Raw genomic sequence first — 14,677 nt, 5'->3', positions numbered from 1 at the left:
TGTGTATTATTTTAGCCTCAAGTAAGACTTCAAAAATGTGGTCACTCTTGCTTACATTTTCTCTGGAAACAGAAAATACAGAATCAAAGAAAGCATTTCAAGGTACATGATCTTTTTCTGTGCTTCTCAGCTTTCTCTGCTCCTGACTGATGAGAAGAAACTATCCTACAGGCCACCATGCCAGGGTATAAGAATAAAAAGAAATGGAAATCAGTAAGATACAACAGGTACCTTATAAATATTGTCCAGCTGCCTGACCTTTGCCATCCATATCTAATGTTCTTCAAATTTTCAAGCACAGTTCACAAATAAGGAGGCCGAGGGCACCAAAAAAACTTACTGAAAATATAAGCACCCAAGTGACTTTTAATATTAAAATACTTTATGAAATGACATATCGAATTATTGCATAGGATAAATTTTATTAGTCTCTGCTTTGAAAAGCTTTCAACAACAAGTCTGCTGCTAGTCCTGGGGACAGGGCCCCACTGAGAACCTTTTTTTCCAGAAGAGGAATCTGTTCCCGGACTGTGGGATGAGTCCTGAAATGTTCTAACACACTTTCCTGAATGAGATTCCACATCCAAACTTTCTGCTGCTTCTGTCGCTTGGCACTCAGCTCCCCACTGGCAAGCATTAGGTCCTGGAATTCTTTCATTTTATCCCACATTTCAGTGATGCCCTCTCCACTTCTGGCAGAAATACGAATTACCTAGGGACAGGGGATGAATCAGAACCATTTTACTTAAAATGATAGAAAACATTTTCATGAGGACTCTGATATTTGCCAATTAATTCTTACAGTCTATAGAAACAGACAAGTGACAAAACTGAGACGTTTTATTGCTGTGTCTAAGGAAATATACTGAGAAATTAGTCAAGGTAACTTACCAGGATTACCAAGCACATAGCAAAAATAAGACACTAATTCAAGGTGAAGATTTTTAGCCCAGAGATTTATTTTGACTTAGGATTGCTCGGATGCTCTTCAGAGGGATGAGGGAGGAACTGTGAGAGGGTCAGGATGAGAAGGGCCAAGCTACATGGGTTTCCCTGAGGCCTGAGAAACAGCCCCATTCCCTCTGTCAAAGTTGCCTGATTCAGCAGCTGCTAAGAGCTGAGCATCCGGCACCCGCATCTACAAGACGGCTCCAGACTAACACAGACAACGTGTGGGGGAGACTGGGAGCTGACAGTGAGATATGTCATCATCGTTCTCATTATAGTGATTACAGCTTATTCTTTAATAACAGTGTCCTCCTGCAGATATAGCTGCCCACATCAATATTATTGCATCACTTAATACAGGATTTTTCTTTTCCTTATTGAAAACAGCACCTAACAAGCATAATGGGGAGGGAAGTTATCACATCAAAAGCCTTTTCTCTCTTACTCAAACTCTAATATAGATAATCAAATCATTAATTGCTCCATAATCTTAAGGATGGTTCCTTTCAGAATGGATTTGCTATCACTTCCAAATGGCTCAAGTCAAGCATTAAGCAATCTAATCTATCACCCCACATGTAGTCTTTGACATTTAGTGGTTGAATGATTATATTTAAAATCATGACTACACACTCTGGCTTTGTCATGATTTTTTAAACTGTAATCTCACATACAAGCAAAGATTGATTATATGTCTCGCTTGGGACTTACATCCTCTCTTCTAATGTGCACAGTCCACTCGGGGTGAAAAATGCAGAATGGAATGCGAGCTAACCTTTGGTCTCCAGACTTTCGAACGCCTGCGGAGTAATTTCAGTGCGCTCACGTACTCTGCTTGTATCCTTCGAGCTGGCACAATCAAGTCTCCGTCGGATTTAGTTATAGCTACCAGATCTGCCATCTCAATTATACCTCTTTTGATGCCCTAAAGAAAAAATGAGAAGAAAGTGATTTATCAGAAACATTTAATTACAACCAGCAAAAACTGGGACACCAGTCAATGCAAAGATTTTGAAAGTCATGCACTTCATTAACTTTTTCTCAGCATCTTCCCAAGGCCTGGGTGCCAGGAATCACAACTACTCAATAGAAATTACTCAAAAGCACTGGATCTTGGGATTGCAGAAGTCATCTGTGATATCTCTGCCAAATTTAGAGACTAACATGCTGAAATACATTTAGAGTTAGAATAAATACATCATCAAGACACAACATGATTGAGTGGCAGGAGACAGTTCACACTGTCTCATGATGGATTCCGCTCCTCATGAGCTAGACTGCAGGATGCAACCTATCCATCATTAAGGTGCTTAAAGAGAAAACACACATATCACTAATGTCTGCATTTCCAGAAACAAAGTCTTTGAAGTTTTCCTTAAATGTATATAGCATTTTTTTTCAATTTACATTTGAGGAAAAATAACCTGATGGCTAAAAATGCCTCAATTTCTTGATTTAAATTATGTTGCATAAATACACTAGAAATCCTCAGGCCAAACCTTATTTGGAAAACGTAGATTTTTCCATCTAAGATTAAAATTTCTTTTCAAATATTTTTAGACATAACTTTCAATGATTAAATTCTAATAGTTAATGTTTCTAAATTGTCACATCCATAGTCTGCTATCACCATTTTTAAGAATTATACCATTGAAAGCGAGGTATTGTGTAACAAAGAATTTGTTTGGTCTTCGGCAAGGTTCCTGGAAAGTGACCTCTAAATCCTTGGCATTTCCCGAGGGATAGGAGTGTCTGTCATTCACTGTGGGTGCCTGGGACCATACCTGAGTTTATGCAGTGAGATCACTCGGGGCAGGGGGAGGGTTGCGACTGACCACACCAGAAAGACCAACCATGTGATTAGAGGGCAGGGCCTTTGAGCCATGTGATATCAGCGTGACCTCTGGGGAGGGGAGGGGGGCTGAAGATTGAGTTTAATTGCGTGGACAATGATTCAGTCAATTACACCTACAAACTGCAGAAGTGAAGCTCAGGTGAACTCCCTGAATTGGTGATACATACAACGAGCTAGGAGGGAAATGCGTCCTGAGGACGTGGAAGCTTAAAAATTTGGGACCCTCCCAGACCTCTCCCTATGTGTCTCTTCATTCAGCTGGTCCGGATTTGTATCCTTTATAATAAAACTTTAAGTGTAATATAGTACTTTCCTGAGTTCTGTGAGTCATTCCAGTGAATCATCAAACCTGAGGGGTAGTGGAGGGAAACCACTCCATTTGTAGCAAGTTGGTCAGAGGCATGAGTGGCCTGGGAAGCCCCAAGCTTGCACTGGCGCCTGGAGCCAGGGCAGTCTTGTGAAGGACTGTGCCCTCAACCTGTGAAGTCTGTGCTAACTCTAGGTAGTTAATGCCAGAACTGCACTGCAGGAAGAAAGTAAGAATCCTATTTCACAATATGTAAACTATGATAGTGGGATCCCAGTTACAAACAATTATGAGGCACTTCTGAACCAACTGTACTACAAACACCCATGCAACAGTGGTGTCTTTTGGCTGGAGCATCCATGTATTCCATTCACTCTCATGTTACAGGGGAAAAATCTAAGTTGTATGATTACTGCAAGGTCACACATTCTATTACCACAAGTTGGGAAAAATAGACAGCACCTGCCTTTAACTCAGGTATTTTAGCCAATGTGAATGATGTTTCTTTCCCTATGCTAATATCGACTTAATTTACAAAAACACAACATTGGAAATGTGTACTTTCAGTGATGTATACTTTGTGTTTTTGGGGGAAAAAAATCAAAATAATTACCTGTAATTCATCTCCTCCTGCTGGTGGCAGTAGCAAAATAAACATGTCAACCATATCAGCAACAGCAAACTCTGACTGACCCACACCTGAAATTTTAAATCACAACTATATATTAAAAAATTCATGGTAATTTGACTTTCTCAACTACATTGACCATCGTTTCCATTACACTTCATTCACTCACACTTACAGTCACACACTCAACCTGATTCCACTTTAAACACCCCACCTCTGAAGAATTTATTAAATGCCATTGTCTCACCCTCTGAGCAAACCTGTCATCCTCCCCAGCTCTCTCCCTCCCTTATTTGCATTAGACTTAGTCCTTGAGGGACTGGAGAACCTCAAGACCTCATTCTCTCCTCACTCTCCCAGCTCTTTCTTGGCTTCCCTTTCACTGGTGAGCAGATAGAGCGATTCTAATCTTAGACCATGCCTGTTGATACTTTTGGCTTTCTTGCCTTCATCCTCACATCAGCCCTGCAAACCTCACCCATGGATCAACCCAACTATAAGCATTCTGGAGAACTGCTCAACTGTGTAGACAGGTGCCACTATAGGGTCATGGTCTCCAATGTCTGCTCTATCTTCCTCATGGCCTGGTAAAAGCAATGTCCCAAAACGTCCTCAAGCAGCTTCCTCCTCGTTTCTCACAGTGATTACTACAAACATTCACTCTCCCATAATCTCCCCACTTGCTGATGAGCATGGCACCTACTTCACAGGGGAAATAAAGGCAAGAACTTCCTCAGCTTCTCCCTCTCCCCCTCCACAGATGAGCAGATGCCAATCAAACTCCGCCTACTGCCTCCTCTCCAGTCTCGGTGTGAGAAGTACTGGCTGAAGGTTAAGCTCTCCTTCCTTTTCACTTCCTCTAGGCCCCTCGCTCTGCTTTATCTTTAACCTTTCCTTTGTCTACAGACTACATCACATGAATTGTGCTCAAGTCTTTCTCATCTTAAAACCAAACAAAACAAGAAAAAAACTCACAATCTCCTCCGACTATCACCATATTTCTCATTTTCTCTTTATAGCCAAGTTTCTGGAAAAAAGCAATATATGCTCACTGTCTCCACTTCACTACTTGACATCCATCTCAACACACTTAAATCTGGCATCCACATGCCCTACTCCACCAAAACGCCGCTCAAAACTCTCTCCTTCCTTGGTGTGGCAGAGACTTCTAGTTACCCAATTCAATATCCTTTCTTCCCTGTTTCCTTACCCTGATGTTATCAGGATCATCAATGAACCAGGTGAAAGACCACATTCACCAGACCCCCTTTCAGCTGGAGATGATTCATGAGTGAAAGCAAAACTCACTAGATGGGGTTTCCAGGAAAGTTCTTTAAAGAGGGCTAACCAAGCCAGGAGGCATACCTCTTCTCCCTACCCCTTCCTTACTCCCCCTTTTTCCTTCCTTCCATGGATGTGACAGAGCTTCATCAGCCATCTTTTAACCATGGGCAACCTTGAGGATGGAAACTAAGTGCTAAGAATGGACAGCAGAGACAGCAGAAGCCTGGAACTTGGAGCGCATCATAGAACCACCAGCCTGCTCCTGCCTCCAGGCCTCTTTTATTTACAAGAAAACAAACCGCTTTCTTGTTTGAGTCACAGTTATTTCGAGTCTCTGGGACAAGCAGCCACATGCAACTTCCAGGTAAGACGCTTGGTCTTTATGGACCTTTTCTCCCTTGATTCTCCTACTACCACTCAGACAACTTTTCCTCCATCCACCCTGAAATCGTGGAGTTTCTAGTCTCCAGCCCCATCCCTCTTCACTCTCTGCCTTCACTCTCTAAGTTTCCTGGCAAACAAGAGTTCTCTCAATGGGCCAGTTCTCTCACTCCTCTGATTTTACAAATGCCCTTAGCCCCTACTTTGTTTGATTCTACTTCTTCTTCCAAAACTGAGTTCAACTGTCTTCTCTGATCCTCCAAATCTGAGTCAGGTTGTGTCACAAACATTTATCACACAGTAATATAACAGTCTGTCTCTCCACAAGAAGGTGAATTTCTTGAGATTTCCATCTCAGTATTTTCATTACAGATAATGATGTACTAGGGATATAAAGATGAAATAAAACATGGTCCTATATTCAAGAGCTACCCAACTATATTAATTTTCTCAGTGAATATTATAGACGAATGAAATGTGCTTAAACAAAACAGACATTGCATTAAAGCATTGTTTCTGTAGGTCATCCTTATGCTATTCTCCGGCACTTATAACATACAACCTTGTATAACAGTTATCAGAAACAGGGCTTGTTTTTCTTTTCTTTCGAAGGTAAGGATTATAGCCGAAATACTCCTATCTCCTAGAGAGTCTGAGGTAATATCATGTATTTAATTATACCTTAAGTAAATATCTGCTGAATGAACAAAATGAAATTAGTTGTCACTCATCTTTATACAGCATTCATCATCATAGCATTTTATTGTCATGAAATGGCAAATCACACTCACCTACGGTTTCAATAAGAATGATGTCATATCCTCCCCCTTCACACAACAGAATAGCTTCATTTGTGGTCCTTGTCACACCTCCTAAAGTACCTCTAGTAGGAGACGGCCTGATGTATGCATTCATATCTCTTGATAACTCAGTCATTCGGGTTTTATCACCTAAGAGTGATCCTAAAACACACAGTTACATCTCATAAGCATAGAACACTTGTAAACGCCAATTATCAATCAGCCAACTCCTAAAGGAAGTGTTTAATGACATTTCTCCCAAAATCTCAAATTGTATTTCCTATTATTGCTCTTTCCTCCAACAGTGTATATAATCATGCCAAATTAATCTTTTTAACCTTTCAAGCCCCTCAAAACCTATAATGGCTTCCCACTGACTAGAGGTTCAAACATATATTCTTCAGCCTAGCATTGAAGGCCCTCAGAATGCAGCCCTACCTTACCTAATTTCAACTTCCACAGTCCCCAAACCAATCTTCCATTCCAGCCAGGATGGTTTCTTTACTGTCATCTTAATGTTGTGCTTATGGTTCTCACCTGGGGGTGATTTTGCCCCCAGGGGAAATCTGACAATGTCTAGAGACATTTTTACTTGTCACAACTGGGGGGTAGGGTGCTACTGGCATCTGGCAGGTAGAGGCCAAGGGACTGCTAAGCATCCTTCAATGCGCAGGAAAGCTGCCCTCAAGAAAGAATGGCATTAGTGCCAAGGTTGGGAAGCCCTGCTCTAACATAAGTTCCTTGCCTCTAGGACCATGTCTTACATATTTTGCACGCTGAATGCTTGTTCACAGGAGACAATTTAATACCTACAGAACAGAAAAAATTCATATTCCTTAACTACCTTATTTACTGCACATAAAACTTCTTTCTAAAGTAATTTTCTGCATGAAGTCAACAATCTGCCAAAGTTATACTTTAAATTATTATCCTATAGATCCTCACACACTGAACTAAACATTATGAAATTACTCTCTCATATGATTGTCTTTGCCAGTGAATCCAAAACTGTTGGTTGCAGACCCTCAGGGAGGTCTCAAAGCTGTTGCAGGGGGTCCCTGAATCCAAAGCACAGGAGTGACTGTAGGCTAAAAAGCAAATGCTTCTCAAACCTTAACGTAACACTGTTTTTCCAGTGTATATACTGTTACACTAATAAGGTAGAAATGTATAGTGACGGTGTCCTGTTTATCCTTGTGTATTTTTTTTTCAAAGTCTATTTTTTTTTTTTACCTGAGAAAGGGACCCTCATTTCTGGTTTGAGAAAGATTAGGAAACACATAGCTATGCAACTTTAATCAGACTATCTTATGTCACCATTTCTCCTATTATTATCTCAAGTTATTTTCTTTTGCTATTACAAGTATTTTTAGAATATTATGAAGATGGGGGAAAAAAGCCTTCTTACCTAGATAAAGATGAGGGCCACTATAAATAATTCTTTGTTCTAGTACTTACCTTTAACAAAGTTCTTAGACTGTAAATAAGACAATACATTGACATGGATTTAATCTTGAACCTTGTGAGTATAAATTTTATTTTACGGTTAACCTTTTATTACAGTGAATCAAAAACTGAATGTTCTCAGCTAAATTTATCAATGGGTGGTAATAAGAATTGTTGTCCACCTCTCTATTAACCTAAAGCCCCTGAAATATGATTATATCACAGCATTAGAATCACAGCATACGAACCAAACACTTTCACAAAGCTCCCTGTATGTTCCCCTTTACAACACACATCATAGTGTAGCAGCCTGTGTTTACTCATATGTTTCCCTCATAACCTATGAAGCGGCCAAGGCCAAGAGGACTGTGTCTTACTCACTATCATGAAACACAGTGCCTTCCGTGCACAATGCCTCACCTATAGTAGGCATTCAGATACTTGTTGAATGAATAACTGTAATGTGAGAAGCTTAAATCATAAAGAGGGGTAAGAAAAGAAAAACCTTTCCTGAGTATCTATATGGTATGCTTTATGTTTTATTTAAATGATACTTTGGGGAGCTAAATTTATTTATTTTATCTCTGATGAGCTGCAAATTAAACTTTGAGTGACTGTATGACCTCAAATCACTAAGTAATTGCTGGGCACCGTGTGCAATGTACTATGCTAAGTGCTGTAGTGGAAGTGGCAGCAAATACGTGGACCCCCTAAGAGCTTTCTTTTTAACTGAACATGTAATACAAACAGGTAACAAGCTATAAAGTGCAGGACAATTTTTTTTAAAGCTTAAGAGATGTTACAATAATATGAGGAAAGTAACAAATGAGTAAGGACCCATTTTCTGAATTGTGCAGGGGCTGATGCAGCCAGGAAAAACAACGGGAAGAGAGGCCTGGCCTTTGGGGTGATAGCCAAAGGGCTAAAATTTGCTCTTGATTACCTTCAACCTCTGGCACCTGTTCTAGTTCTCTGAGTACCCAGCCTTCTGGGCTACCCGCAAGCCGACCTCCTCTGAAGAGCCCATTGCCCCAAAGTACCTCCCCCAGCCTCCAGCTCGCCCGGCAGAACTCCCTTCCTTCAGGGAGACCAAACTCAGCCAAGGTCAGAAGTCAGTTGACTGCAAATTCCCGCTAAATTGTCGCAGACAGCCTCACGAGCCCCGGCTCTGCAATTTAAAAAGCATCAGCAATACTCACCTCCACTAGTACAAGAAGAAGGGTCCACAGCCAGCACAGATAATTTGTGCCCTCTCTCAGTAAGCATTTTTCCAAAATATTCTATAAAGGTTGATTTTCCAGCACCAGGGGGCCCAGACAATCCTACGATGGAAAGAGATCATCTAATTTAAGGTAATAAATGAAATCAGCAGTATGATGAGTTCTATTAAACAAAATATTAGACTACCTTCTATTTCTCCTAATTTATTAAAACCATCATTAATGTATTTTAACATTTCCTAAAGCAGTAAGTGAAAATCCATTTATCTAGTTCCTGAGTAATAGGGATATAGGAAGGAAACAATTCTGAGCTCTGTAAGTTCACCAAAGTCACTTTTAAAAATTACAAAATGAGAGGCCGGCCAGGTGGTGCAGCGGTTAAGTGCACACGTTCCACTTCTCAGTGGCCCGGGGTTTGCCAGTTCGGACCCCGGGTGTGGACATGGCACCGCTTGGCAAAAGCCATGCTGTGGTAGGTGTACCACATATAAAGTAGAGGAAGATGGGCATGGATGTTAGCCCAGGGCCAGTCTTCCTCAGCAAAACGAGGAGGATTGGCAGCAGTTAGCTCAGGGCTAATCTTCCTCAAAAAAAAAAGTTATAAAATGTGATTTGCCTTTTACTATAACATAGATGTCTTTGGCTAGACTTCATTGCCTATGTTGGTAATGTGCTGAATTTCTATATCTGCCCACTTCTCATCATGATCAGTAATTATTCCACCTCCCCCAATTCTGTATGCTTTATCTTCCGGTTGGAAAAACAAGTCATTTCTCTAGCAATTTCTAGTGACTGAGAAAATACTCTTCTATTTATAACAGATAATTTTTTTTCATCTCATCCAGAACTCAAAGAATATAATATAAACTGAATCCTGAAAAAAATAATTAGTCTCGGCACAACTCTGGAGCCAGTCAGCCAGTTCTATTTCTGGCCCTGACTCTTATGAGCTGTGTCATCTTGGGCAAGTTGCTTAACCGTTCTGTGCCTGAGTATACTCTGCAACAAAATGGGTATAATAGTAGCACCTGTCTCTTCAGGTTGTTGTGGGGATTAGATGAGTTAATATTTGCAATATGTTTAGAGCAGCGTGTGGCATAAAGTAAGAGATATAAAAGCTTATGTTCAATAAAGTATATAACACATAAGCATTTAATTGTAACTATATTCAAAGTATATATGGTATATGGTATGCTTGGCTCCTCACACAATTTTCAGGGCAGGTCTCTGTCCTAAACATCTTTATAGGTGCTGAATAAACATTTGTTGCTTTTATTTACGATGGTGATAAAATAAGTGCAATAAAGACACGGGTTTATCTGGCCTCATAAGATCAAGAGGGAAGAACCAGAAGAGCACTGCAAATTTGTGAGTTGCTAGTTACGTGTGAGTTGCTGGTTAACTCCAGATATTTCTGGGACATTTTCTCTTCAAAGAGTCTCTAAAGCCTAAAGAGTAAACACTTTGTCATAACTGGAATTTCTCTTTGAATGTTTGCTATCTTGTCTGTCTACAAAACATAAAGATTATTAACACCCAAAGCATACTCTCAAAATGAGAGTTCCCTCACTGAGGGCAGACGAATAAGGTGTGTGAAAAATGTGGACTAGTACAAACTTCGGTTGGTGAGCTATTTCTGAAATTATCTTTAAAGCATTTATTCCCGTTACCCTAAAAACCAGGAGGTTTTAGTCCCCATATTACCAATAAACTGAGATATAAAAGTCTAATGTAATGCCAGTCAATTTGTAAGTGTATTTACTCATTCCTCAAAAGTTCTGCACTTGGTCCACCATTTCAAGTTGTTTGTAGTAAGAGGGTTGGTTGGAATCACCAAGTTTGTCATCATCAAAAGCTCTCATGCCACCCAAAACTGACTTGCTTAATTCCTGCTGGTCAAACGTATCTAAATTGTTTTTAAAATGCACAATTTCAAAAATATAACAAGCTTATTTGCAATTACAGAAACAAGTCAATTGTTCAAGAAATCAAATGAATGTCTAGTATTTCTAGACAGCAAATGAACATGGTCTCTCCTTTAAAATACATTTTGGTATTGAGATGGCTGGGCTTAGAGCCAAGCCACTCCCAGAAACTCTAACAAAAAGTATCTGAAAGGAGACTTGCCCATAGAAAGACTAATGAAACACCTAACAAGTAGAACTTTGAAATGTCATAAGGATGATTATAGTTGATATAACCACAAAAACAGGGAATTCACTTTAGACTGTTAAGCAGAAGGACTTCGGAGAGAAAGGAGTAAACTAGTTAATAGTTCTTCCTATGCTTATTTCTATTCGGGGAGCCATAGCAAGATTCTTACCAAAACAGAAATCTTAAGTTTTCTTAAAACATAGAACATTGGTTCAAATGGTCATGGCATATTTTTTCAACATAACAAGACTAATATTTGCAAAGAAAAGGCATTAAAAATTCATCCCCAAAAGAAAAAAAGAATCCCTATTAGATCTCAAATTATTTAGACTTATTTTAAAAGAAGAGAGAGAATTTAGAAAAATGTGTACTGGACAGACCAAAGCAAATAAAAAAAGACTGACCTACTCGAAACGCTAGTGGTTTTCCCTTGTTTAATTGTTCCCGTTCTCTGTGGTAGACTAACACTTTCTGGAGGAGCACCTGGGCTAACTCTTTTTTCCTGCTGTGAGTTGATTCTATGAGAGTTATGGCTTCTGCTAAGCAGGCCCTTTGCCCTTGGATTAAACCAGTATAAAGTTTATCCACAAATCTTTGTTCCTTATCAGAAAATCCTTCCGTGTGCTCCTTTAAGGTTGTTTGTACACACAATTTTCTCTTTAAACCATTTGACAGCAGCATCCACTTTGTACAATGGAGTCCAAGAGAATTAAATGGCTGAGCAGGTGGCATTCCTGATCCGAGATGAGCACTCGAGTGAAAGATGAAGTGGTAAGGTCGGAAAGGGGATCTTAAAAGGCCTTTTAGGAAATGCTGGTGAGGATGTTGTAGCAGCTTGGGAATATTCATTTCGTTTGGAACTGAAGAAAACACTGGACGGTTGTGGCTCAATGTGATTTGTGACTCCCTAAAAGAAACAAAAACATATTTTTTCCAGTTCAATACACAACTAAGATACTGAAGTAGTAAAACTGCAAGTGTAGTGTTTTCCCTATGTCCTAAATACACACAATCAGAATGCTTGGTAGTACAAATGGGTGAAAGTTTCTTACCACACTTAGAAGACTCTCTCCTTGCCTACAGCTACTATTCAGAGTAACCCAAATCATGGAACCATTACTCTACTGTGAAATGCAATGTACATTACAATTTTCTTCTGAACAAAACACAAATACACAAAAAGCCCAATTAGGGTAGAAATTTTATGTCATGCTTCTTTCCTTCTGTCTATAGACCTTACATTCATCTCAACAATTTCCTTGGGTCAAATACACCCTGTTCTAAAGTTCATTCAAAAGGTTAAAAAAAATATCCCTTGATGCTGGAGTTTTATTCATTCTCTACAAAAGAAATGTGACCAGTAGTGTGGGCCCGAGGCATAAGTTAGATACATGTATGTATTCACCAGACTCACTGGAACAGAGATACATGCAAAGAATGGCCCTAACATAAGCACACAAACAACAACAACAACAAGAAGCCTTTGTATGAAATGAACTACGAGGATTGTGTGGTAACTAGATTAGTATATCTCAATATACTAATACTGACCAGATGGTCAGAACTATCTGGGTGCTTATTAAAAATGTGTATTCCTAGCCCCACAAATCGGAGTCTCGGTAGGTGAGCACACTAAAGTTGGAACCACTACGGAATTAGATGGGGATCCTTTCCTTAGATTTACTGATAGGGTCCACTTCAAACTGTATCAGACAACGAAAGGCGACACGGTGCTCAGAGTCAGGAGAGTGCAGAGCTTATGAGCATGGCGGCTGAGTCTCTGCCCCTTAAGCGATAATGACCTTGGACAAGTTACTTAACCACTCTGTGCCTCCACTTTCTCTTAGGTAAGAGAATAGGATGGCTGTGAGAATGAAATGAGTTAATTCATATAAAAAGCTTGGAACAGTGCCTAGCACAGAGTAAGAGCTCAATAAACATTAGCTCTTATTATTATACTAATTTATAAAACTTTAGTAAAAATTAGGTCACAGACTTAGCTTTCAGAGGCAAACTAAAATTTACAGACAAATGATACACACAGCCTTGACAGAAAACCAAGTTTGGGATTATGATTATTGGAAAACTTTGGTTTTCAAGTACCTCATAGCACAACGAAATGAATTACTTTATTGCTCCAAAGTACCACTTTAAATTGTACTTCAAGGCCAACCAGCATGAAATTAATTTTAGCTAAATAACGTTCTATTAGAAAAAGAAATACTTTAAGATTTTTTTACTGTTAGAACTATAACTGCTCACCATTTTTCTATTTTGAGGGGAGGGGAACATTATGATTTCTATTTGTACAAAATTAATCTTATTCTAAAAGGACAACTAATAAAAAACGTATAAAAAAAGTTTCTAAAAAACAATTTAAAAACATCCACTACCACCCTTCACACAAACACACAAAAAGATGTTTAAAGAAAAAAATTAAGAGGGGATCTATTTTGGAAGCTCTCTTTCAATACTACCTTTCAACACTCAATACCACCACCACTACCAACAGACTGGAAGCTCAGAGGCAAGAACTGTATTTTCACTCAAATACCATTTTCTGAGCATGTACCACTTTCCAGTCCCACGCTAGGTTATAAGAGTAAGAATAACAGTGATGATAATGTTACTGATGGTAATGACAATGATATTTTATTATGTTCTAGTAATTACACTATAACCTTCTGTATTAGTTTCCTAGGGCTGCTTAACAAATTACCACAAACTTCGTGGCTTAAAAGAACAAGAATTTGTTCTCCCACAGTTCTGGAGGCTGGAAGTCAGAAATCCAAGTGTCAGCAGGGCTGCGCTCCCTCTGAAGGTTCTAGGGGAGTCTTCCCTGCCCCTCCCAGCTTCTCGAAGCTCCAGGTGTGCCTTGGCTCAGTTACATAACTCCAATCTCTGCCTCCCTCTTCACAGGGCCCTCTCTTCTCTGTGTGTCTCTCCTACGTGTGGACATTTCTCATTGAACTGGGCCCACTCAGATAATCCAAGATGATCTTATCTCAAGATCTTTAACTTAAGGGCCAGCTGGGTGGTGCAGTGGTTAAGTGCACACATTCTGCTTTGGCGGCCCAGGGTTTGCCGGTTCGGATCCTAGGTACAGACATGGCACTGCTTGGCAAGCCATACTGTGGCAGGCATCCCACATATAAAGTAGAGGAAGATGGGCACGGATATTAACTCAGGGCCAGTCTTCCTCAGCAAAAAGAGGAGGATTGTCAGCAGATGTTAGCTCAGGGCTAGTCTTCCTCAAAATAAAAATATTTTTTAAAAAAAGACCCTTAATTACATCTGCAAAGACCTTTTTTCCAAATAAAGTCACACTCAACAATTCCAAGGATTAGGACACAGACATACCTTTTTGGGGGCCACCATTCAACCCACTACACCTTCTTAGGTGGACTGCCTCATTTTCTTATCCTAAGTGACATAATTGCAGCACTTTAAGGGCTCACAGAATAATAAACACCACATCCAAAGAAAGAACAAAATGCAGTGGGAATGAACAAAATTACAGAAACTAACTCTGCTTGGGGAGCAGAAGGTTCAAGTCATGCAGGAGTCAGTGTCAGGGATGGGTCCAAAAGGATAAAAAGACAGCAGAAGGATGAGGCGGGCTTTCCAGGCTGAGGACCTAAATGTGGAGTCAGA

The 14,677-nt window shown here is 39.8% G+C and overlaps 1 protein-coding gene across 1 annotated transcript in view; it reads right to left on the bottom strand.

Moving 5' to 3' along the window:
- Positions 1-336: 336 nt before the first annotated feature.
- Positions 337-14,677, bottom strand: part of MMAA (metabolism of cobalamin associated A) — a 24,200-nt gene continuing 9,859 nt past the window's right edge. The window contains exons 2-7 of the mRNA XM_046657517.1: positions 11,428-11,930; positions 8,849-8,971; positions 6,195-6,365; positions 3,724-3,809; positions 1,724-1,873; positions 337-712 (exon numbers count right to left, since the gene is read on the bottom strand). Coding sequence (XP_046513473.1) covers positions 425-712; positions 1,724-1,873; positions 3,724-3,809; positions 6,195-6,365; positions 8,849-8,971; positions 11,428-11,872 — 1,263 coding nt within the window. The 5' untranslated portion in view covers positions 11,873-11,930 and the 3' untranslated portion in view covers positions 337-424. The remainder of the gene's footprint in view (positions 713-1,723; positions 1,874-3,723; positions 3,810-6,194; positions 6,366-8,848; positions 8,972-11,427; positions 11,931-14,677) is intronic.

The sequence above is a fragment of the Equus quagga genome, chromosome 3, assembly GCF_021613505.1.
Source record: "Equus quagga isolate Etosha38 chromosome 3, UCLA_HA_Equagga_1.0, whole genome shotgun sequence".
NCBI classification, from domain to species: Eukaryota; Metazoa; Chordata; class Mammalia; order Perissodactyla; family Equidae; genus Equus; species Equus quagga.
This window is presented reverse-complemented; position numbering and strand designations above follow the sequence as displayed.